General features: G+C 32.4%; 1 protein-coding gene across 5 annotated transcripts in view; it reads right to left on the bottom strand.

Moving 5' to 3' along the window:
- Positions 1-464: 464 nt before the first annotated feature.
- PCDH15 (protocadherin related 15) overlaps positions 465-24,214 on the bottom strand; it is a 1,804,329-nt gene continuing 1,780,579 nt past the window's right edge. For 4 of the 5 annotated variants that reach the window (XM_073019143.1, XM_038008761.2, XM_038008762.2 and 1 more), the window contains 2 exons: positions 8,157-8,265; positions 465-4,784 (listed from right to left, as the gene is read on the bottom strand). In XM_073019143.1, coding sequence (XP_072875244.1) covers positions 4,233-4,784; positions 8,157-8,265 — 661 coding nt within the window. In that variant the 3' untranslated portion in view covers positions 465-4,232. Of the gene's footprint in view, positions 4,785-6,161; positions 7,170-8,156; positions 8,266-24,214 lie in introns of those variants that run through there. The other variant, XM_073019146.1, reaches the window with a different exon arrangement.

Raw genomic sequence — 24,214 nt, 5'->3', positions numbered from 1 at the left:
ATAGGAGCATATTTTAACAGAGAAGGAGACAGATAGAGGGTGTGAGCTGGGGGTAGAGAGAGTTAAATTATGAGTCTCTGAAATGTCAGGCTCAACCATGTTAAAATGCAGAATATAACTTCATGTTGACTCTGCTTCTTTCCACATTTATGCTGTCATTTAGCATTTCTATAAACATAATAAACTGATCATATGTGAAAACCTTAATGTTTATGTAATTACATTTTTAAAATATAAATGAATAGGTGGTATGTTAGGGAACACAGTTTCCACTCTTCTCAGAACTTGGTGGCATGAGTACATGACTGAAATGAGAAAAGAATGGGTAGAAGTTTTAAAATACACTTCTTTCCTCCACATTGTTCTAAGATAAGAGGTTGCAGAGCAGGCTTTTATTATCAGGCTGAAATACTCAACATATAAATGTGAAAATAGTTACTGATTTTTATCCCCACCTGACAGAGTAATGAGAAATCATCTTTTCAAATGAAAAATTTATTTTTGAAACATTGTGTAGTGAATAACAATGCATTTTAACTTAAAACTTCTAATTCAGATTCTTCATACAGTAACATAATATTTGTTAAGGAAGAACAGGTATTTGGATAAAGAAATTGGAAAGCAGTGAAGGTGTCGATAGATTTTTCAAACTATAGACAATGTTTGAGTCTTCCATACATGTGCTTAACTGACCACAAATTTAAAGTAGATTGCAATGAAAAAATACCAATCTATAACTAAAGATTCTTATGATAAAGATCAGAGTTAACTACTGAAAACCAATAAAAAAATTAGAACAAAAATTTCACATACCATTTGGGAATAGAAAGAAACTATCAATAAAATGTGTAAGTACTCAGTATTATTTTGAACCTATCCCTCAGCCTTATCGCTATGTAATTTGCAGGCACCAATAGGCATCTGCCCTGAGAATAGATTATTAGCACTTTTTGCCTATTTTACTAATTAAATTCAAGTGGTATATAAATCTCACTTATGGTATAAAACAAAGAAGGTGAAGCAGAGAAAGAGAAAAATCAAAGCTCATGAAATAAAAGAAAGAAAATGTCTTCCCTTGAGAGTCAATATTCAGTTACTTCTGGCTCTATGATATAAAAATGTTTCTAAACAATATTTTATAGTAACTACTGAATCACCTTTGGAACAACCACTTAAGTAAATAATACATTTTAACATCCCTGTGAACAATGTGGTATAATAACATAAATGACATATTACATATAAAATTCAAGGCAAACTTTTTTCTGTATTTTAAAAAGATGGTTTTGGCCAACCTACAGTTGCAATTCTATTACAACTCTCAGAGTCTGTAATTAGTGAAAAAGACAAATTGAGAGAGGGAGATTAACATCTGTGATTCGATGGTCATTGTCACAAATGTCCTATGTCACTCTGACTATATTTTCTCATTCTTCCTCTGCTTTCTCTTAATGCCCACAAGACCTAAAATCAACAGGTTGCAATGTTAGTCATTACATCATCTGTTCTCATCTTGATTAGCCAAGACCTGCTGTTTCTTCTGCCTGACTGAAGCTAGTGATGATTGAGAACAACAAGGAAACCTTCCTACACCTTTCTAGGAAAAATAACAACCAATTTCTTTATAAATATTTGCATTGAAACATTATTTATATGAAGTATTCTTAAGATTAAACACACTTGGGTATTTCTTCTGGGTTCCACAGTTTTGATCGTGAGTCAGGGATTTATAGACTAGTGAAATTTCTATTAAAGTAACTATTAAATTGATTTGGATTTATTTAGTTAGTAATAATTTTGCTGCTCGTCTACCCAAAATATACTGACCAAATATTTGGTTTGGTTGCTCTGTGTAAATTCTGCTTCTCTTTATGCTATCTCCATTAAGTAATAGATCGACTTCATGATTGTTTGTAATGAAATAATCAAGTTTAAATTACTGAAATGTGTATGCTAAGTGGTTTGTAAAATTTTGCATATTTTCTCATAAAAAATGTAGTTTAAAATACAGTGACATCTCATATATCAGGCCATGAGACTTCTGTCAACATCAGATTTCCAAATCTACTGGTAACCAAAAAAAGCATCTAAGAGTCGCAAAACATTTGCTTGAATCCATGTACCTAATTCCCATCTTAAGCTTCAAGATTTTTCAATAATAAGAAAACAAACAGAAACACAAACTTTCCCACCAGGATACTAGAAGCTGTAAACTGAAAGAAAAAAAACTGTGAGAAAGGCACAATAACAGAATAAGTTAAATGTCACAGCCAGAAATCAAAGGACAAAAACACAATATGAAGCTGTATATAGAGAGAATATCATGGGATGCTGACTGAGATGATCTGGGGGTATCAAGATAATAATAAATTATATTCGATGACCTCTGATTGAATTAGTAGAGAAATACATGCTCAATCTAATTCCTATACAAAGTATCCTATACTAAAAACCCTTGCTTTGGTGCTTGAAGGAATAAGCCCCAGACTTCATTGCTTCCAAATTTTAATATGCATATAAACCACCTTAGGATCTTTTGAAGATGTGGATGCTTGTTTGGTAGACTAGGAAGTATGGTCATGAGTCTATGTTTCTAATCTCTTAGCTGATGCCACTAGGTATTTTTTTTTTTTTTTTGCAAGGGTATGGAATGCATTAATTTTCAATAAAATAAGGTAGATGAGATGTTACTGTATTTGATCTCAAATATTTTCTTGGAAATCTGAAGTAAAAACATACTACTCTTACAAGTTGGCAAGTTTATATTAATACAATTCATTTGCTTTGGAAATAAGGAAATAGCATAATAATAAACAATTTTTAAGATGTGAAACATGTAAGGGGAAATAAATAATAGTGCATTATTCAATCCTTCAACCATATATTAAGCATGCATGAGGAAATTTCATTAAAACCTGAACTTGGTCAATACTGTGCAAAATTTGAAGTGAGCTACATCTATATCATACTAAGTAATATTCAATAGAATGCTGAATTCTCTTAATCTATATTGTTTCATTCTTTTTACATCTGGAAAATAAGCAACACACAAGGCAAGTTTTTAAAAGGATATTCTGTTTTCATTTCTATTTATGATGAAACACTGTGCTTTGTTCAATGGTAAAAAATCAAGACTATGTTCTTTGATTTTAAAAAATGCCCAGGCAATGATTTCCTGGTTCTGGATTTTAGGCACACAAATATGTGCATTAAAATATTCTATAAATAAACTGAAAATGGAAGAAGTTAAACACAACATTTGAAGTTATGAATTCATAGCCTTTATAGGCTTCCTATATTATATAAATTTCAACCCTGCCAAATTCCTTTACTCTGATATGCTGGGTTTACAAACTATTAAAGTCTAGTGACATTAATGGGAGACTTCCCTATTCTCACCATGTCTTCCATTATTGTCATTCTAGATGCATTATTGCTTACTAGAACCTTTCTCACTCCCCTAAAAGCTTTGCTAATGGTGAGATTTCCATGTTGCTCCAAACAATTATTTAACCTCAAGTGATTAAACTTAATTATCTACCATATTTGATATGAGATAGAGGGACCAGGGAATATTGTAAATAATATTGATAAAAAGACATGTGACTTCAAGTGGTTTCCTAAAGGGTCAAGATATAAATGTATTTATGGTAAAATGTGAAAACCTTTATACTGAACAATAAAGAAAACAAGCTCATGATTTAAAATAATTTACAGGTGATTCCCTCATTTACTTTACTTTGCAATTCTAGCTTTCATTTCATTTTAAAAATTAGGGCAGTATAGACAGCAGCTGTATAAACTCATTGCCTGTAAATATCCTCTATTTCCTTTTTGCCCTTTTGGCTATGGAAAATAAAATTACATGTACTAAAAAGGTTTTGTGGAGCTAGAAATGAGGCATAATCTATATTAATCAATAAAATATAAATTACTTAGTAATTATTTCTTGTTTATTAAAACGAAAAAAATTCAAGACCCAACAAAACAGCTAAATGTTTAAACGATAGGTTATTTAGTGAAAGTATGTCCAGAAGGATTTTCTGGGAAAAACAATTAATTGATAACAATGTGAATGCAAATCTGTCTCTTTTAAAATTTTAAAGCATATTGTTCAAAGTTTTAGCTTGTGTGCACGATATAAATTCCATACATTGTCTTCTCAGTGACAATAAAAAGCACGGTTTATTAAAAACGGAAGTAAAAATTAAAATATCTTTTAAAAAAATTGGTCACAGTTTTGTCATTGGTATATGGAGGTTATTCCAGGGACCCATCCAAAGCTCTTCATCATCAGACTGTGTGTGATCACTATGAAATTCCAAAGCCTCCTTGATGTTCTTACTGTCAATCATGGACTCCTGTTCAACTGTGCTTTTCAGCCTGTTCCCTAGTGGCTTCACCGCTGTATTGTCAGTCCCCACAGGGCAAGGGGCAAATGTAACCAGAGTTGGTCTTGCATTCATTTTCTCAGTAGAAAATGGCCCCTTTGATAATGTGTTCAGAGGCACATTCTCCTCATGTGTCACTGCCAACTTGTCTAGTTTCTTAAAGTGCCTTCCCAATCGAACAGGGGAAGCAACTTTTAAGTTGTCCGTGAGGCAGGCACGGCGGGTTCTCACCACAGAACCATTCTGTGCAATATATATATTGCCATTGATACTACTGTGGATACTAGGATGGTGAAGACGGTTTCTCTGACATTCAGGAGCGCTGTCTTCTCCAGTTGAGCTGGTTTCATACTCTCGATCTACAACTAACTTGATCATTCTTTTTCTTGCCCACTGACAAAATAAACAAAAATATGTGAGTCACTATCAAATAAATTAAAAAGGCAACAATTACATTGCCTGTGAAATCCAAAACCATGACATTTAGAAAGCTATCAAAGGTAAATCACTCAAGAGAGATAGAAGGAAGCCAGTCTTTATTAACATACATTTCTTTTCACCAATCCTTTATTGGCTTCAGGGCTTATTAATGTTTGAAAAACGTATTGTTGAGTTGGAAAGCAGACATTTCCGGAAACACATGTATTCTTTTAGATCAAATTGCCGATCCACATGGAAAAAAATGTATTACTTTTATTTAAGGAGCTGATCCACTATTTGACAGCTGCTATACTATTCAGGAAAGTTAAATTGAAAGGAATGAACAGCTTTAGTATATTCTGTTCATAGTAACGCTTCTATTCCCAATATTTTAAAAAATATTTTTAAACCACATGATTCTAATTTTTAATGTATTCTCTAGCCAAAACTTTTGTATAATTTAATGCATTTTGTATAATTTGATGCATTTATTTACTTGACTTTATGTATTTACTTGATGTATAATTTAATGCATTTATTTACTTGATGTATCCTGGTTTTCTGGGTTGTCCAATTAAATACACTAACTTAAAAGAAAATATCTTCTCAGTCTGCATCATTTACCTAGTAATACACAAAACTGAAAGCTAATTATACTAAACTTTCCTTTTGTAAGCAACCGGACGTTTTCACAAATTCATTTGACTTTTACCAATCAACATTAAAAATAGCAAGAAGCAAGGGTTAAGCCATACCGTGTTTTTCTCAAAATAGTATTGCATTTTTGGAATATGTGAACTATCAACACATTGTGTGCATTCTGATTTTCAGAACTATATTTCAAAATTATAGTTTATTTACCTAGAAAAAAATTTATAACTGTTACATTTATTTTTAAATCCACTGTAGCTCGTAATAAACAGAAAATAAGCTGTAATAATTTTTAATTGAAAATGTTATTTAATTGAACTCCTAATATTTGAAGTTGCAGATACAAACTTATTTGAAGATGTTCATAATTTTTATAATACCTTTGCCAGTTGAAATGTACATATATGCAAAAGTAAACTGTTAAAGATATAATTTGTTGAAGCTTGTCTTAGTATTTATTTTGAAAGATGATATAAAAACATATATATATAGTGTGTGTGTGTGTATATATATATATATATGCCATCCATTCCAATAGACAGAGTGTCACTGATAATACATAGTGCCACATTGCATTAACAAAAATCCTACCAGTAAATATTAAATATCGATTAGCTGATTGCATGTGTTCTGATTTACTAATATAGGAAGGATTAGTCCGTTTTACTCTAATACAGGCTAATATACAAATCGATTTGAACAGCATATATATTCTGGCATGCTTCTGATCATAAGTCATATCAAAATCATGATCAATTTCCTCCCTTTCAAGTGTCACTTTGGAGAACACACAGAAGGCACTGCACACGAGAGCACTCATCACAGCAAAACTCCCACCTACTGTGATCTCTTTTAAAGTGCTGTGTTGTAACCTTCAGAGTTTGCTCCTGGCGACTTCTTTTGGTTTGGATTCTTGCTTCTGTCATACGCTGGCACCTGATAGCCCCATGGACCTCCAGACTGACTTTCGCTACTACTGCTACTACTACCGGATTCTGATTCCTCCTCACTTTCCACACCTCCTTCCACCGAAGCTGATTCTGCACTGCCTTCTTCAGGGACATCTTGAGCTTCAAGGTCTGTACTTTCTTCCACAGGGACTGGTCCACTTTCCTCTTCTTCTGAGTGTTCTTCTTCTTCCACCTTAAGTTCTTTTTGTTCTTCTTGTGGCTCCTCTTTCCTACCCTTGACTTCCTTGACCTCCTCAACAATGGGCCTTCTTCTTGCAAGCACAATGTTTTTCCTTGCTTTTTCTCCTTCTGACTCTGTGGATTCAGATTCTTCTGATTCAGGGGTAGAACTCTCCTCCTCCTCAGAGGGTGTCTCTGACTCAGATTCCTCTTCTGTAGTCTCAGACTCACTGAACTCAGACTCTTCTTCACTGTATTCAGTATAGTCACTGGAGGATTCCTCCTCTGATTCTACAGTGCTTTCTGTTGCTTCCTCTTGGTCCAGAGTGAGTTTCAAATAATCTTTATCGTCTTCCTCAAGGCGTCTCTGCCACTCTTCACCCTCAAGGTCAACGACTCCTCTTTTATCAGCTAATCCTCTAACTTTCTTAAAAATCATGGGGAATATCCTGGCTCTCTTCCATGTTGTATATGTAGGCTCAGCTGCTGGTGGTTTTTCGATAGTTACAACTACTTCTTCCTCCTCACTAGGCTCTCTAATTTCAACTTTTGGTTTTTTAATTTTCTTTGGCTCTTCCTGAAAATTGTGAAAATGCAATTGAAGTGTCAGCTTAGAGATAGCTATGATATGACCTTGTCCCACGTAAGTTACGCAGGAATGAATCTGTGGGTGATAGCTTCATGAATGTTATATAACTGGCTTAAGAAAACAATCACAAAAATTTCTACTGCATATAGACAGAAGGTGATTAAGAGAAAGTAAATTATTTTATTTTAGCTTGTACTTTACAATACCCAAATACATTAATTTCCTTCTTGTTACTCAACGTTTATTTTGCATCTTAGATCAAATAAAAAAGAAAGAATTATTGCCTCTTCCTTCTTCTGTCATTAGACTTTGGTTAATAGCTTTCTGTATTCCCTTGAACTAAATTTTTAATAATCATGAAAATATGACGATTTATCTTATTTTATGATAAATCTATTTTATGAAATTTTACACATGTTAAAGCCACAGTGACATTTATTTGTTGTTAGTGTTGTTTTTGTATACATTTGCCAGGTAAATAGTGAAGACAAAGTATAAGAATTTTATAGAAATGAGTCATGCTAATTTAAACATAATTTACATAATTCCTTGAAAATTATTAGTGGAAATAATTTACTTTTCTCTGATAATTGAAAGGTGGGGACTATATTTTTTCATGACTTTTAGCTTGCTAGATAATGTGGGAACAAAAATAACCTTTGTATTGCAGAACTTTAAAATATATTTGATTATAATATCTTTATGGAGCATGATTTAGAATTTTAGGAAACATAATTTTTATTGTGGCCTTCCCAAATGTTTAACACTTTTACAAGGACATAAATTAAATTATCAAGAATTAATTTTCCTCCAAAGACAAGGCAATGAAATGGTCAGCATTGTTAAATTTCTATGGAAAATACGTGCTAAACGAAAGGAATTTCTAAAAGTTGAAATGTTCTATAGCTGCTAGTCATGTAGGGTTAAACAATATTTTTCTTGGATTATCTTACATAATAAAATTACAGTAATTACCTCTTCCTCCTCATATTCTTCCTCAGCTTCACCAACCACCTCACCATATTCCTCTTGTCCAGCTGGTGGTAACAATCGACGGCGACTCCCATATTGAGGCATTTCATACCTGAAATATAAACTTACAGCTTGAAACAGTTTGTCATGTGATTTCTGTAGAATCTACCATGAGTGATCTGTTTCCTTCTTTCTCTTCCACCATTCAATAGACAGATATTTACACAGCACCTATCACGCTCCCTGTAAACTAGTTACAAAACTGTAGAGTAAGAACTGCTACCTGATGACCAGTGATTTTTTTTGCCATAATGGTACCCTGGAATAACAATAAAGACAGCTGAGTTATTTCAGATACTGGTTTTTGGAGAAACTGAAACGAGGAAAAAGCCATATTGTGTCTTAACTAGCTGAAGAATCCAGAACACAAAATAGATACTTTGGAAAAGTGTAATGGCTCATTCACAACACAAAACCTGTACCTTGGTAGCAAAAAGTTGTTTCAAACATGGTCTGTAATGGTCTTCACAATTTTCTACAGTACTTTTTTTGAAAGCAGCTAATTTATATGTGTATAAGTGACGTTTCAGACACTTAACAGTGAATTCTAAGGTACATTTTCTGCTTCCCAACTGCTCTTGGGCAAAACTTTAAACTGATCAGATAAAACATTAACATCTCATATGAAAGAAATGGTGAATTTAGGAATTGAGCAAATATGTTTGACATCTATTTCCCATACAAATAATTTTGAATAATTTTACCGCATTTCTAGAATTGCAATCAATGTCAATGTAAAATATCAATATGGAACTCAATATAGAAAAATGGTTAAAACTTGGTTAAAATTAAAGCTTGATATACTATTTATTTTCAGACATTATACTAGCGAGATTGACATGACATTACAAATTCTAGTAATAATAATCATTTAATAATTTCCTATTAATAAAATATTAAAATAAGAATCTGAATTAAAAAATCTGAAGATGTACCCATGCTCATAACTGTAATAATCTTGTCCATATTCCTGGCCAGGATCAATTCCAGACTCCATGGATAATTCCTATTGTTCAAAAAGAAAAATTATATTTGAAAACAAATTCTTATCACATTTCAGCTCAAAGTCAGATTTCCACACCTAGAATTTGATGATTCTCAAAACATTCCTGCCAAAATAATGTTAAATACAAGTGTCAGTTAAAGCAATTAAAATAACTCTATTTAAAAGTGTTAGTCAAACCTATTCATTTTTTTTCTGGCTGTAACTATTTGATACAAAATAAGGTTATGTAATTTGACCTGAAGGGGAAAAAGTAGATTTTTTCTAATGGCAAATCTGTTAAAGCTTGCAGATGAGCATTTTCACTTGTTGTTGGATGTGTTTTAAAATTATCAATAGACAGTTAATATTTAACTCAATTTTAAGATAAATTATTATGTGATGTTGGCCTTAAGAAAAATTATAACACTATCTACAGCATTGTTTTCATCTCTCCACTAACAGTTTTCTAGTACCCAGTATTCTTCTATTCATTAAAAGTGTTCTGATAAAATCATCTGATAACAAGAATTTAAGTTAATGTGTGATGCACATTATAATTATAAACATTATTATTATAAACAAGGATGTTTATACTTTAAAACATACTGCTAACTCTAAATTTAAGTGTGTTTTGTTTTGTTTTGTTTTTTGAGATGGAGTCTTGCTTTGTCGCCCAGGCTGGAGAGCAGTGAAGCTATCTCGGCTCACTGCAAGCTCCGCCTCCCGGGTTCACGCCATTCTCCTGCCTCAGCCTGCTAAGTAGCTGGGACTACAGGCGCCCGCCACCGCGCCCGGCTAATTTTTTGTATTTTTAGTAGAGACGGGGTTTGACCGTGTTAGCCAGGATGGTCTTGAGCCTGACGTTGTGATCAGCCCCACCTTGGCCTCCCAAAGTGCTGGGATTACAGGCGTGAGCCAGTGCGCCCAGCCTCTAAATTTAAGGCTTTTAAAGGAAAAAAAAGAATTTGTTAGAATAGAGGCACTTTTAATATTTCTAGTTCTAAACTCTAAACACACAGATTTTTGTCAAACTCTACTCTTAGAGAAAGGTGTTTTTCTTGAGACATACATGTGAAGACAGTTTCTGATAACTATCAAATGCAATTTCTCTACATTTCCCTTTTCAATTCTACTTTAACATGTTAAGCAGGTTAAATGGCAAAGGTTAACCAAATTTATTTTGCACTGGAATAAGAGAAGAGAGGGAAAAGGATAGGTACTCACAGGAAAATAGATTGGTACATATTTATATCATCTATTATTTATAAAAATTTAATTTTGTTGATCCAGGAACAGTAATGAGTCAGGAAAAAAATGCTGTCCTCTGAGGGCACAAATATGTCATTTACAAAGTGTGGAAATTTGCAGCCTGCATGATCGATATGGACAAGGATCCTCAGTTGTGCTTGGTGTGGCCAATATCATTTTTAAAAATTGAATTCATTACTAACAGTGCTAATCAGAAAATGACATCAAAAATGTGGATGTTGGTTTCTCTTGAAATATAAAAAGATGGAAACATTAGGATCATATTTTTACATTCCAAGAATCTAGTTGACCAGATTAATTTTTACAGTAAGCATGTTCTCTCCTGTTTAAGACAGTATCGCCAACAACATTTTTCTACATTTACACCTTAGTCACTATGAAATCTGCCATCTGCTATTGCTTTGTGTCTAATAAACTCCATTCACTTACATTACTACCCTAGATCCTATAGGTATTTACGTTTGCATTACCTCTTCTATCTTACAATTTTGCAGTTTACAAATACTTTGTGAACCTACTCTAAAGGAATCCAAGTTTGATGTTAAAACTAGTATAGTTTATTCACCAGAATGACTAATATTTAGAAAAACCCATGATGAACAATACTATGTATTTGCAGGGACACAGAACAACTAAAACTCTCATCTACGTCTTGAGAGATTACTAACTGGTAAAACTTTTTAGAATATGTTTGGCAATAGTACTAAATTAAATATAATCATTTCTTCTTTTGCAGAACTTAAATTTATAGTTAAATACCCAACAGAAACATTTACATTTGTGAGAAAACACATTATTCGTAACAGTCCCAAACTGGAAACAATGCAAAAGTCCATGAGAAAAACACGCTACTACATCACACAACAACATAAATGATTCTCCCTAACAGAATGTTGAGCAATATAGATCAGGTACCAATGAAATATATTGTATCATTCTATTTATATAAATTTCAAGAACAAACTAAAGAATATGTTACAGGCCAGGTCAGTGGTAGGGGAAGAAAAACTGATATCTAGGTGTTGACATACAGGAGCTTGAGGGGTATGTGCACTCTGTAAAAATTCATCTAGTTATATAGCATGTTTTATACTTTTTTATGGGCATAGGTTTTATTTCAACAAAAATGTATTTATTATAGGAAGGTTGAGGTGGGTGAAGGAATGAGGTTAAGAAAGACCTGGAAGAAACTGGGACAAATTTAAAGTCTAGATTTAAGTTATTTAAACTAAGTACTTTGTAAAAACATGTTTCCTATAGGAAAGCTAAGAATTTTAAGGTATGTAAAACCCAGTGTAAAGATACTGGTTTAAAAGAAGGAAATAGGTCCCAGAACTAATATTTTCAACCTGCTTGACCAATGAATGTGTAATTAAATACATACGGATACTGAGAAAATAACTTCTAACAGTTTTGAAGTAGACTTTTAACAACATTAAGAAATAGTAGGAAAGACAAAATAAAAATTTCAAGTAAATATTTATGGAGAAATAATGCAACTGAGTGGATTTGGGATTTTAGAAGTCAGCATCAAAGAATTTTCTTTACATAAATACATTTTTTTTTCATAAAGGGAAAATAACACTCAGCTCTTGCTAGCTACAATGCATATGACATCAATTGCATTAAAAATGTAATAAGAAGGATAGAAGGGATGGGGATAGGAACCCAGGAAACTCAGCAAGACAGCCCTTGATTCAGTCACTCTGTATTTCTGAGTTGAGTAAAGAGGGATAGAAACTAGCAGAAGGAAATAATCTAAAGGTACCTCTTGGATGCTTTCACCACCCATAAATGAAGAGTAGAGCACCAGTCCTTCCAAAAAAAAAAAAAAAAAAAAAAAAAATTGAGGAATGAGCCTGGGTGCAGTGGCTCACTCCTGTAATCCCAGCACTTTGGGAGGCTGTGGTGGGCAGATCAAGAAGTCAAGAAATTGAGACCATCCTGGCCAACATAGTGAAACCCCGTTTCTACTAAAAATACAAAAATTAGCTAGGCATGGTGAGGTATGCCTGTAATCCCAGCTACTTGGGAGGCTGAGGCAGGAGAATCGCTTGAACCCAGGAGGTGGAGGTTGCAGTGAGGTGAGATTATGCCACTGCACTCCAGTCTGGCGAGAGAACAAGACTCTGTCTCAAAAAAAAAAAAAAAAAAGAAAAAAAAAAAATCGAGGAAGGAACTCATGACCAGTCAGACCCATGAGTCAACCTAAACCAATAATGGAATTCTGGCCCTTTTTGCTGTTCCACACAGTCCCAGTTGACTATAACATCCCCTTAGTTGGTGAATCCTAGATTTTAGAAAAGTATGCAAAGTAACATACTACAAAGTGATTTTTTTGGGTAGATTAAGCACTTAATGTGATTTTTAAAATTCATTTTTGCTGTCCACATAGGGAAGACATAAATTAACTTAATATTTAATTATTATAAACATTTATACTGATGCAAAACAAAAACAACAACAATAATTGTAATTTACTGAATTTCTGTTACATTCCAGTTGTAGAGTTAGGAATTTACATAGTAGATATTACTGCCAACATCTTATAGAAGATGAAACTGATGTTCAGCAGATGTATATCTTGACTAAGGTCTTGCATAAAGTAATTGGTGTTTGGATTTCAACCCTGAATTTTCCAATTCAAATTTTATGGAGACCTCTCCATGAAATTTTTGCTAAAATCTTATAAAAGTTTAATATTCCTGCCACCTAACCTCCAGATTTTGGAGAGTAGATTCTAACCAAGAAATGCCTCTCTTTAGCGAAGATAGAATTCTGTACTAAAGGAAAAGGAATACAATTTTTGTAAGTGGAGCTTATGAAATACTAAATTTGCCATAAAATTAAGGTAGGACGACTGTATTTTTATTTTTAATTACATATATAAACATAAGTAAATAAAATAATATGTATTTATTATACAATCTTCTTCACATTGCAGAAGAAAATGCCAGAGGCAATTTGTAATGTATGTGTCCAAAAGAGGTATTTTGAATCACATAAAATGATATTTAAGTACAGATATCAGCATTCTGTCTTTAAACTTTGCATAAGCTAAATCTGACGTCAGGAATGGATAGATGAATTCAGATTGATTAAGACAAGTAACTACTGATCAGGTTCATTAACTGCTTCATTCAATGAATGGCTTGTATTTATTAGGAATAATGGCCTTATTTGTCTAATTCCCAGAGAATGAGGCTAAAGATGTGGAACAACTTCAGGAGGTGATTTCTCGGTTTCTTTTTTTTTTTTTTAAGTTATTTTGAAAGACTCTTTTCTTTTCCTTTAAAATTATGCCACATTGACAGACACCCACTCTGCCTACCTGAATTAATACAATAGATCTTAAAGTCACAGTGAAGACTCAGTGAGGTTGAAAAGAAAATGAAAATTGATACCTCTGGTTTAAGAAGAGAGGGCCTCAGCAGTTGCTGTTGCTGTCAAAGGAAATTAAAATAGAAAAAGATTTAGAAAATAATTCAGATGGAAAGGTAGATCATGATTGAGAAGAGAGGAAAAAAAGGCGACAGTTTAAAACGTGTTTCCTTGGGATTATTCATTATTCATGTGTTAGCTACCAAAAGCATTAAATATTTTAACTAATTCTTTATGTTGGAACATAAAATAATAATTCATTTGTTTTAATTTCATCACTCTTTTAGTTAATAACAAATTTAACAGCCTTAATAAACAGGAAATCTATACAGATTTTTGTTTTGTTAAGCTTCACAGTACAAAGAGCTATTTATGTTTCTAAAAGTACTGTGTGTCATATAATTACTTTTATCAAGTTTAACTTTGTTTTAAGTTGCCCTTCTTTTTTTCCTTCCCAATCACATTAAATATGATAAGGTTCATTGGGAAGAAGAGTAGAACACACAAAATGATAAAGTTGTAATGTATTTATCAACATATTTAAGACATGCTCTCCATTTCTTCTCCTTACCAAAGTGTGGATTTCTTGCACTAAAACATTAAGTGTGTTTTCAGAATGATTAGGAAAGTCATTAATTATCAGATTTGGTAGGAATTGCTTCCTGACTTTTCCTTCTTTCAGTTGTACTTATTTAAAGCTAATACAGTCATCATTGATCCGTTTCATAACAATACAGACTTTCAACAGATAAAAACAAGATACACAATTCAAGTTTTGGGGTTAAGAACTCTTTGGAGGGAAAACAGCATATTAGACTAAGTATTGGAAAACTGGGTAGTGAGGTTCTGGGAGGTAATTCCATCATCGAACCCACTGTTTAAACTGGCTAGTAGAACAACCATTTGACTGAAGGGATATCCTTTTTATAATATAGTTTTTGGTGAGTTAGTTATTTTACTCATAATGAATTCCAAACTGTAATCCAATTAGGTCATACACTTATTAGGTCATATACTTCTCTTGATTGAGAAGCTGTATGCTAAATCAAACTAGGTTCACAATGACTTCATGGATAACATCACCTGCAGTACAGTTGGCCAAATACTATTGGCCAGAATGCCCAATAGGTTCTCTGAAGACAGAATCAAATGAACACAGTGGAAAACCCAGAGCTTTCTACCATTCTGATTATTTTTAAAATCTTTAGGATCTCAAGCTTCAACAGTGATAGGATGGAGCTTTGAACTGGTAAAAAGATCAGAAGTTAAGTAGTCCTATTTATTTATTTATTTGTTTGTTTGTTTATTTATTTATTTTTTGAGACAGAGTCTCACTGTCGCCCAGGCTGGGATGCAGTGGCGTGATCTTGGCTCACTGCAATCTCCGCCTTCCCAGTTCAAGCAATTCTCCTGTCTTAGCCTCCCAAGTAGCTGGGACTACAGGCAGTAATCCTAGTTTCTAAATTAGATGTCTAGCCTTAGACAAATGAATTTTGGGGAAATGTCAGAATACTGAGTAACAGTAATGCAGAACAAAAGAAATGCATCCTTAAAATGGTAAGCAAGTTGATCGTTGACCATTCAATAACAGACTTAAAACCTCAAAACAAGGAAGCAACATATATAAAAGAAAATAAATAGCATAACATACTAATACGTTTTTGTTGAAATCAAAGAAAATAACCTAGTTCAAAAGAATGTACCTTAGTCTTGCCTATTACACAAGTACTTTCCTACTACGCTTGTTATGACATCAATACCATAAAGCCCTTACCTCTGATCCATAACCTCTCCTGCAAGGCAGAAATAAATAAATCAGTATTAAACATCTTAGACTTTCATATTAAATAAAATGACAGATGAGGGCTTTAAAAAAAAAGTCTGAGTAAAACTGAAAAGATAATTTCTACTAAACACTATCTCAGTGGGAAATATATTTTGTGGCATTATCAAAACAGGAAGATCATGGTTTCATGCCTGAATTACTAAACTAATGATCAACCCAGAGCCTCATTCCATATGAGCAACAAAACATGCAAAATCTATTTTATTTCAATAGTGCATCATGACAAAATTTGACTCTCTTATTATCAGTTGGGATAAAAAATATTATACATGATCTCTGTTGTACACAAGTATTGATACATATACTAATCCTTAGGGGAAGAGATATGTTTTATACATGAAGAATGTAATAAACATAGGATGAAAATTATGTCTATGATTGAATATATTCTTCCAAATGATTGTACGATATTTTCTCTACGTCAATTTAATTCTAAAACTAATACAAACTCTTGACTGTCCTTTCAGGGTCAATTATAATGTTAGAAATTAAATGAAGAGATTTTTAGAGATTTAATAGCCAAATATTCAACATTACATAAAGATTTATAAGGTTCACACATCACAAGATGGTGAAACATTTGACTATACTTGAGGGGAAAAAAGAATATAGAGTTTTCAAAGCTGAATGTTACTAATAATGAAAATGTTCTATTTGTTATTTATTAAGCAGTTAATCTAAAGTGTTAAACTGAATATGTCAACCATGTTATGTAGAATTAATCAGTGTAATGAAGAATTATTACAAAGAGGCACATGCATAACTTGCTAAAATCCAACAAAACGATCTCTGTAGAATTGTTTTTTTTTTAAATTTTGAGGCCTTCACAAAGTAATTCTACTGATTAGAAAGCATCTTATATGGTTAATGCATTGTATATTGAAACTGTTTGTAAAAAAGTAAACACAATGCTTACTAAAGCTTCTCAATTTATTCTTTAAAATGGTTCTGCAGTGAACTTTGTAGAGTGCTTACATGGTTCTGCCAATATTTATAACACTGATAATCCTTCCAGTGCCTTTAGAATTGTAGACATTTTCAACTTTTACCAAATTTATATTTTTTAGAAATAATTCAGGTAGAGAAAGTTCATATTTAGGTTTTAATAGTGACAATTGAGTCATATACCTTATAAAATATCCAACCAAAGCCAGGCTTTAGTTTTTAGCATATTTCTTCTGACTCCTTTTATTAGTAATGTTTTCCATCAATGTGGAAAATAAAATATCAATAGATAAACTATAACTAAATATTAATGTTTCCATTAACATTTTTGTTGCCTTTTATTTGGTTATTTGTATTGCTTGTCTTGGCTCAAAGGCAGAAAGTTACTTGAAAGAGGTACATAACAGAACCACTACTTACTTTATCTGTGTGCTTTCAAAACATGGCTATTGATACTTACAAAGCCAGTTTATATAATATTGATGCACCTTTTCATGCAATTCACAATCAATTGTATTATTTATTTTATATCATTTATATGTATCACTGTTTTCTTTTAACAATAAGGAAAAATGTATGGTCATCTTTCTGAAGTCTTTATTTAAAAGGTATCTAATAATTTCTTATGCATTACTAAGGTCATAATAAATATTGAGAAAAAAAGTGTTATTTTTCTACTGTCTGGTTCTCAGGTTATAAGCAGTTAGCGTTTGAGAGGAGGAAAAATATTTATGCTTGTGCAGTCAAATAATACTAAAATGTCTCATACAGAAGATATTTTAACTGACTTTTATAATGTTTCATAATGACATTAGTACTCTCCAAATACAATGTGTCAGAAAAAGATTAGATTAAGTATAAAACATGGGTATCTACGTTTCAATTAAAAAGTATAGAGTAATAATAAAACTTTTAGATTATGCAAATAGTAAAATGTTATAGTAAAAGGCAATGTAACAATTTAATAAGGCTGTAGGTATCTACACAAAAATGTTTGGATTTCTTATACTTATTTTGTTACTATTTATAGATTTATCAAGAAACTATAAATTTTACATTTGCAAAAAGCTGGTAGATATTAGCTTAGAAAAGACACACTCACATTAAAGGCTTAACAATTGTGAATAATACCTTGTCAGAGTCCGCCAAATAGCACAAGTTCTCATGCATATGACCAGCTGCCAACAAAAACTCCAACTGAAGTTTTTCAGTGAAAGAAAGAAAAAAATCATGTTCAAGAACCCCAAGAAAGTAATTACTCTTGATTTGGATGAAAAAAATTTGAAGCAGATGGGCTATAAAAATAATTAGATTTACAGATTGTTTTCTGTCTGATCTTGTTAATTAGGAATGCCAGGTCAAATTATTGAAGAAATATGAGGGATGAAGAAAACCTCTGAAATATTGCATTGCAGGTTTCTCAACCTATATTCATATACTTCCAATAGTAATTATTAGGTATGAGTTTTGCCTGTATCTCAGAATTGTACCCTTCTCTATGCAAACTTACATCTTCTAAAATCTTAAAACTCCAGAGTAAAACAAATACTTATAGGTGCATGCAAAATGTGAACTTCCAGTAAATAAAAGGTATTCCATGTGTTTCATGGGAAAAACAAAGTAATTACTTGTTGGTCACATATTATACATTATATACTAATATTGAAAGTATAGGTTTACTTAGGAAGGAAGACAGAGAGTACCCAGCTTAAGTGATGCTGTTCAAATTTAACAGTTGGAGCTCTGAGAACTATTACTACAACTACAGAAATCTCTTCCCAGAGTATAAAGTTTTGCCTTCTTTGTTTAAAACAAAGAGCAGAAACCTATGTAAAAAAAGTGATAGTTCATCAAATATCATTTCTCTTGATTTTTCTATTTAAGCTTTTAATATTTCATTTAGTAAACTGAAGATCGTACTTTCTTTAAAAAGAAATCTTATGAAAAAATTTAAATTAAGGAGATGATTAATAATGTGAACAAGCAAAATTAAATAGCACTTTAAACATCTGTTGGAACAATGAAATGCCTTACAAAAGTCAACAACTCAAGATTTATTTTCATTATAAAGAAGGGAAGGGAAAGCACAATGAGAAATAAAGAGAATAAGACAGCAATTGAAAAAGTATAAGATTTATCAAATCCATAAGCATACTACTAAGATAAAAGCAAGTCAGAGTAAAAGATGTTCTCATCAGAAAACAGATGACTACATGTTATAGCACCTGAGATTTATTTTGAAATACCTTGTATCTGTCATCTCCTACAATCTAGGTACATTGTATTTTACTTTGGTAGTATTTCTTCTTACCAAATACATAGGCTTCAAGAAAAAACAGAACCTATGATATCGCTTTTAACTTATTTGTAACAGTCTGCTTTTTTCTTGGAACATTCAGATAAAACTACGTTCAAAAACTAAATGTAAATGTTACTGCATCCACACAATAGACATGCCTTTGGTTTAAGTTGGGTATCTAACTTTCATGCCCACATATTCCCACTAAGAAAGAGATTAAAATTACTTACTTTTCAAATAAATGTAGAACAAATTATGCTACTTTGTAGTTTAAAAATTAAGGTAAATCTATTATATGAGTTAGTAGTGATGATGTTAACATCTTTTTAAATTAAAAATGAGAAAAAAACTGCATTTCATTGAATTTGGGGTAAAATAATAGAATCTTCTTTGAAGTTCAAATTTGATGTTCAACTTGAAGACTGTGATCAACAAAGGGTTTGCCCAACTAAAATAAGAAAAGTAACATTACAGTGAAGTAGATTGACTGTGAGATTGCTTTTCAGTTTCCTCGACAATATTGTTCAAATTCTCCTTGTTTGGTTCAGATGTGATTTCCATATTTGTTACTTCTGAAGGGCACATAGTTTGAAGTTCTGAAACATTTGTGCGTAGATAGTTTTTTTCTATTTGACTGTACATGTTAGCTACTGATTTTTCAAGTTCTGCTAAGTTTTTAACATGTTTGAGGATGCCTTTTGGTTCTCTCCGAGGGTCTGTTTTACACACTGTTGTTGCTGATAGCTGTGTCATAGAGGACTTAATTTCCTCGGCAGGCATCATATTGGTCGTGCATTTAACACCTGTTATACAGACACACTCTGTGGACAGAAATGAAGCTGAAGGAGGTGGGGGGCAAGGAATAGGAGGTGGTGGAGGAAGAGTTGGAAATGGAGGTAGAAGTGGTGGAGTTGGGGGACCAGAAGTTGAAATGGAAAGTGGAAAAAATGTAGAAGGAGGAAGAGGAAGAGGGATAGAAGGAGGAGAGGGAGGAGGACAAAAAAGAGAAAAAGGAGAAATGTCAGGAGGGGGAGCAAGAGGAGCAGGAGCAGGAGGAGGAGAAGGAGGAGAAATAGGAGGAGGAGGAGGGGGACAGGCAGAAGGAGAGATGTTTGGTGGATGGGCAAAATTTTCAAAAATATTTCTTTCAGTTTCAACAGTTAACATACAAATAGGTGTCTCTCTCCTAGAGAGTGAAGAATTTAAAACACAAGGCCTTGAAGGAGAAAGTTCCAAGGAACACTCAGCAGGAGAAGTGATGACATTAGGTTCTGATTTGAGTTCCACAGTTCTTGAAACAGTTGGCAAAGTGGAGAATGAGAAGTGAGGCCTGGGAAAGCAAAATGAAGAGTCTGAAGAGAGAGATTTCAACTGTTCTGTTCCTTTTATAATCAGTGTTTCACCTTGCCTTATTTCCTCTTTCTCTGTCAAATTTGCCTCTTCAGTTGTAAGCAATGGATTGCTGCTACCTCTTTTGTTTGTACAGATTCCAGTGTTTTCATTTTCAGCTTTCTGCCTGGTGCCTTGCCACTGCTGCAGATCTATGATCTCTGGTCTATTTGGAACTTTCCTCATCAGCCTCCTGGGTAAGCTGACTGACTGACTCCACAGCCTCTGTATCTTTTCTCTTGGGCCCCTCAGAGACTTACTCTTGGCTTGTATTTTGGGTAAAAATGGGTCTACAAAATCTGTTCTCAGGGAAATGTCTGAATTTGTTGATACTTGACTTATGTTTTCCTGATAAAGGGGATTATGGGCACTTAAGGCATCCTCATCAGATAGAAATGTGAATGTTCTTGCAGACTTCGGTTTGTTGCTCTTAAGTGATCCATCTACATGAGCTGCCTTGTGAGCCTCAATAGTATTGGAAGAAAAGGGCATCACAACTTGTTGATGTTTGCTGTCTTCTGAGACTGAGTGATTTCCCCTGCTTTGTTGAAAATGGTAGAGAAGGAAAAGACTTGAAAGAAAAGAAGATAATGAAATGTGAGGAAACAAGTTGTGACACAGCTTTCATGAGAAAGATGTTTTTATGGCTCTCATTATTATTAAATACTTAGAAACATCAAAGGCCAAACAACACTAACTTAAGCAAGACATTATTTTAAGTCCCTGGTCTCAGAAAGGCAGGGAAGAAAAATCTTAGAGTTGTGAGTAGAATGAGAAATGTAAATGAATAAAACAAGTACTCATCTCTAGATTATTTTGGAAGAGTATTTTTTGTTTTTGTTTTTCTCAGTTAGTGTGATACAGCAAAGCATCCATGTCCACACATAACAGTCCCCTTATGCACAAATCACACTTCTTCCCATTGCAGAATACCATGAAAGCTACCAACTTCGTATCTTTACCTTGCCTGAGGATGCTCAGGGCTGCCTGTTATGCACAGAAGATCCTTAGCTGTATCTGATTCAGTACCTGTCCCTTATCTCTCATGTCAGTACTTCTGTCCTAGAGCCAAAAGTAATCTCCTCTTTGAGCCAACATGTGGAATATCCTGTTCTTCAAATTAAGAGAATGGAAATCACCAAGGACAGATGGGAGTTTGTCTCACAGAGTTCAAAAATCACAGTTGAGAAACTGAATGTGCACTGGAAATGTGGCAGAGTTTTTCTTCTGTTTAAATTTTTTGCTTAATTAGTTTTAAAACCTTATACATAATACCAATCAGAAAAATTTGTTTTAAAACAAATAGTACCAATCAGAAAAGGTGTTGTCAGTAATTTCTTAGACTGATCTGGATCAAATTTTAATTAAAGCTCACCTTAGCAAAAAGATTGATGCTAAAAAAAAAAATCACTTTGATATCACTGAAAGGCTTACTTATGCATGGAAACTGAATCATAGGTAGCTGTGAGTCATAAATAAAGTTGTATACATCAAAGATCACAAATTAAATGGCTCTAAGGAAAGCATTTGGACCCTTCTCCCAGGAATGGTGGCTGATAGGTGGTTCTGAATAGTCTCTCATTAGGTTTTACTCTCCAAGCCAAAACAGAATAACATTTATTTTAGTTACTGTTTAATATTTACCCACTTAGCAGGAATGAAATAAAAAAGATACATCTGAATAGAAATTAAATAGCCATATTGGAAAATTAGGGTGATAGGAAACAAAATAATAAAGCCACAGTTGTTAATGTGTCTTTTGGCAAAGATACGAACTGTAAGAAACAATTCACACAGGTAGACCTGGAGCATCAAGCCTACTTGAACAACAAAGAAAATGCAGACAATTTGGACTAAATGAGAGCAAACACTTTTACTCTTCGAATCTTGAAAAGTATTTTTCAAATATGGCACAAACAACTGGGCTTGATATTATATACTAGTTGTTTTTATATGCATTTGTTCTTGGCTTCATTTCTCTTGGAAAAACACCCAAAGGATATAACAGTATCACATCACTTTGACTAAAAGAAATATATAAATAGGTTTCTATTTATAGAATTGTAAATTTTAAGTTCTTAAAATTTAAGAATTTTTAAAAACTAATTTTAAAAAATTTTAAAAAAGGAGAATTTTGAAACTCCTTTCAGTAGGCACAGGTACTATCAGAGGGAACACATGTTTTACACTCATGCCATCAAAAGGAAATTGGGTGTTGAAGACAAAGCTTTCCTTTTAAAAGTAAGCGAGTCTGTGGCAAAAGATGAAGATCACTGTATTTACAGTACAACAGCATTTTAATCTATTCTATTGTATCTATTTTCTAATGCTCTTCTATTAAAGTGATATTATTTACTTACTTATGCCTATGTATCCACAGGTGAGAAACAGAAAACATGTGATAGAAAAAAAGAAGTTTTAACTATAGTTAATTTAAAACAATTCTGAAAATACAAGCAGGAACTTGCTTTAAATACTTAGTATGTATATCAAAAAAAGGCATGTTTTTATACTTTGTTATTATTCGTAAGAATGGCATTTAATAATATATTAGATGAAATAAAATGACATTATTTGAATTTCTTTTCACAGAAAATTATATCTAATAAAATCTGCTTACTACATATAGGTAAAATTCACTTCTATTAAACCCGGATGATGCCAATCCAAAAATAAAAATTTTAAATGAGAGTTTAAAAATTGCTTCTATATCCTAACTCTGTAAAACTGGTTAATGCACACTGACTTTTAAAGTAGATATATTTTGTTTTGAAGAAAGTAAATATACAACTATTATAAAGACAATTACAAAGTAATTATAGAATTCATATGAAGTTATTACTTTGTGAAGTATTTTTTTCCAAAATGATCTTTGATTTTGTTATTTTTAAAATAAATAATTGATAATAATTCATTTGAAGCAAATTCATTTTCTAGTAACTTATGCTTAGAATTCCTGTAAAAAGTTCTTGGATAGGTTAAACATTACCTAAAGATACGATAATTAAATATGTAGAACTTAAGCTATTTCAAAGAATACATATATTACAATTGCAAAATCTAGTGAGTCTACTACAATTGTTCAAGTAAAAATAATCTTAGGTGTTGCGATTTGAAAATTACTACCATCAAATTATACTGATTCCAGATGATGTTATAGTATACCTGTTCTTATTAATTTAAAATGAATATATAATTCATCAATGACACATATAAACACACTTAACTTTACACATAGTACTTTTTTTAGCTTCTAAAGATCTTTGCTTGAGAGAGGTCATTAACATAATCAAATAGAATCAAATCATATTGGCTCAATTCCTACATTCACCAATAATTACAAAAGAAACAATCAGTTTTCAACTTACGAAAAAAGTGAAAGTATATATCTAAAGCATGAACCCTGTATTATGTTGTTATTTTGGAAACAGAATCATGCTTTAACCTATTATAAATTTAGATTATGTGATAAAATAACAGCATTAAGATCAATTTTAACATTCATGACTTTCCTAAACAAAACCTTGTATAACATTATTGATATGGTAAGTAACCTCAATACATTTGTTTAAAACCAGTTTTTCCATTACCAGGTCAATTTCATGATTTTTGAGACTTGTTTTATTCCTACTAGTAACTGCTACGAATGTCACATGTAAGAACATGTTATAGTCCTTCTACTCCACCAAATACCAGTTAATAAAAGGTTTTCTGGATTTAATTGTCATATTCAAAATTGTACAATATTCTTGGTTGTTTTACATATCATGTCCAAAAGTAGTTATTCTTGAATTTTTAAAATACTGACAAACTGAACATCACCATAAGGAATCCAATTATGAAGGTAGCATCATTATACAAGCAGCTGTAAGGTCTTTTAACAGTTA

This window comes from Chlorocebus sabaeus, chromosome 9 (genome assembly GCF_047675955.1).
Source record: "Chlorocebus sabaeus isolate Y175 chromosome 9, mChlSab1.0.hap1, whole genome shotgun sequence".
Lineage (NCBI taxonomy): Eukaryota > Metazoa > Chordata > Mammalia > Primates > Cercopithecidae > Chlorocebus > Chlorocebus sabaeus.
The sequence above is the reverse complement of the archived record's forward strand: the minus strand, read 5'-3'. Positions and strand labels throughout refer to the sequence as shown.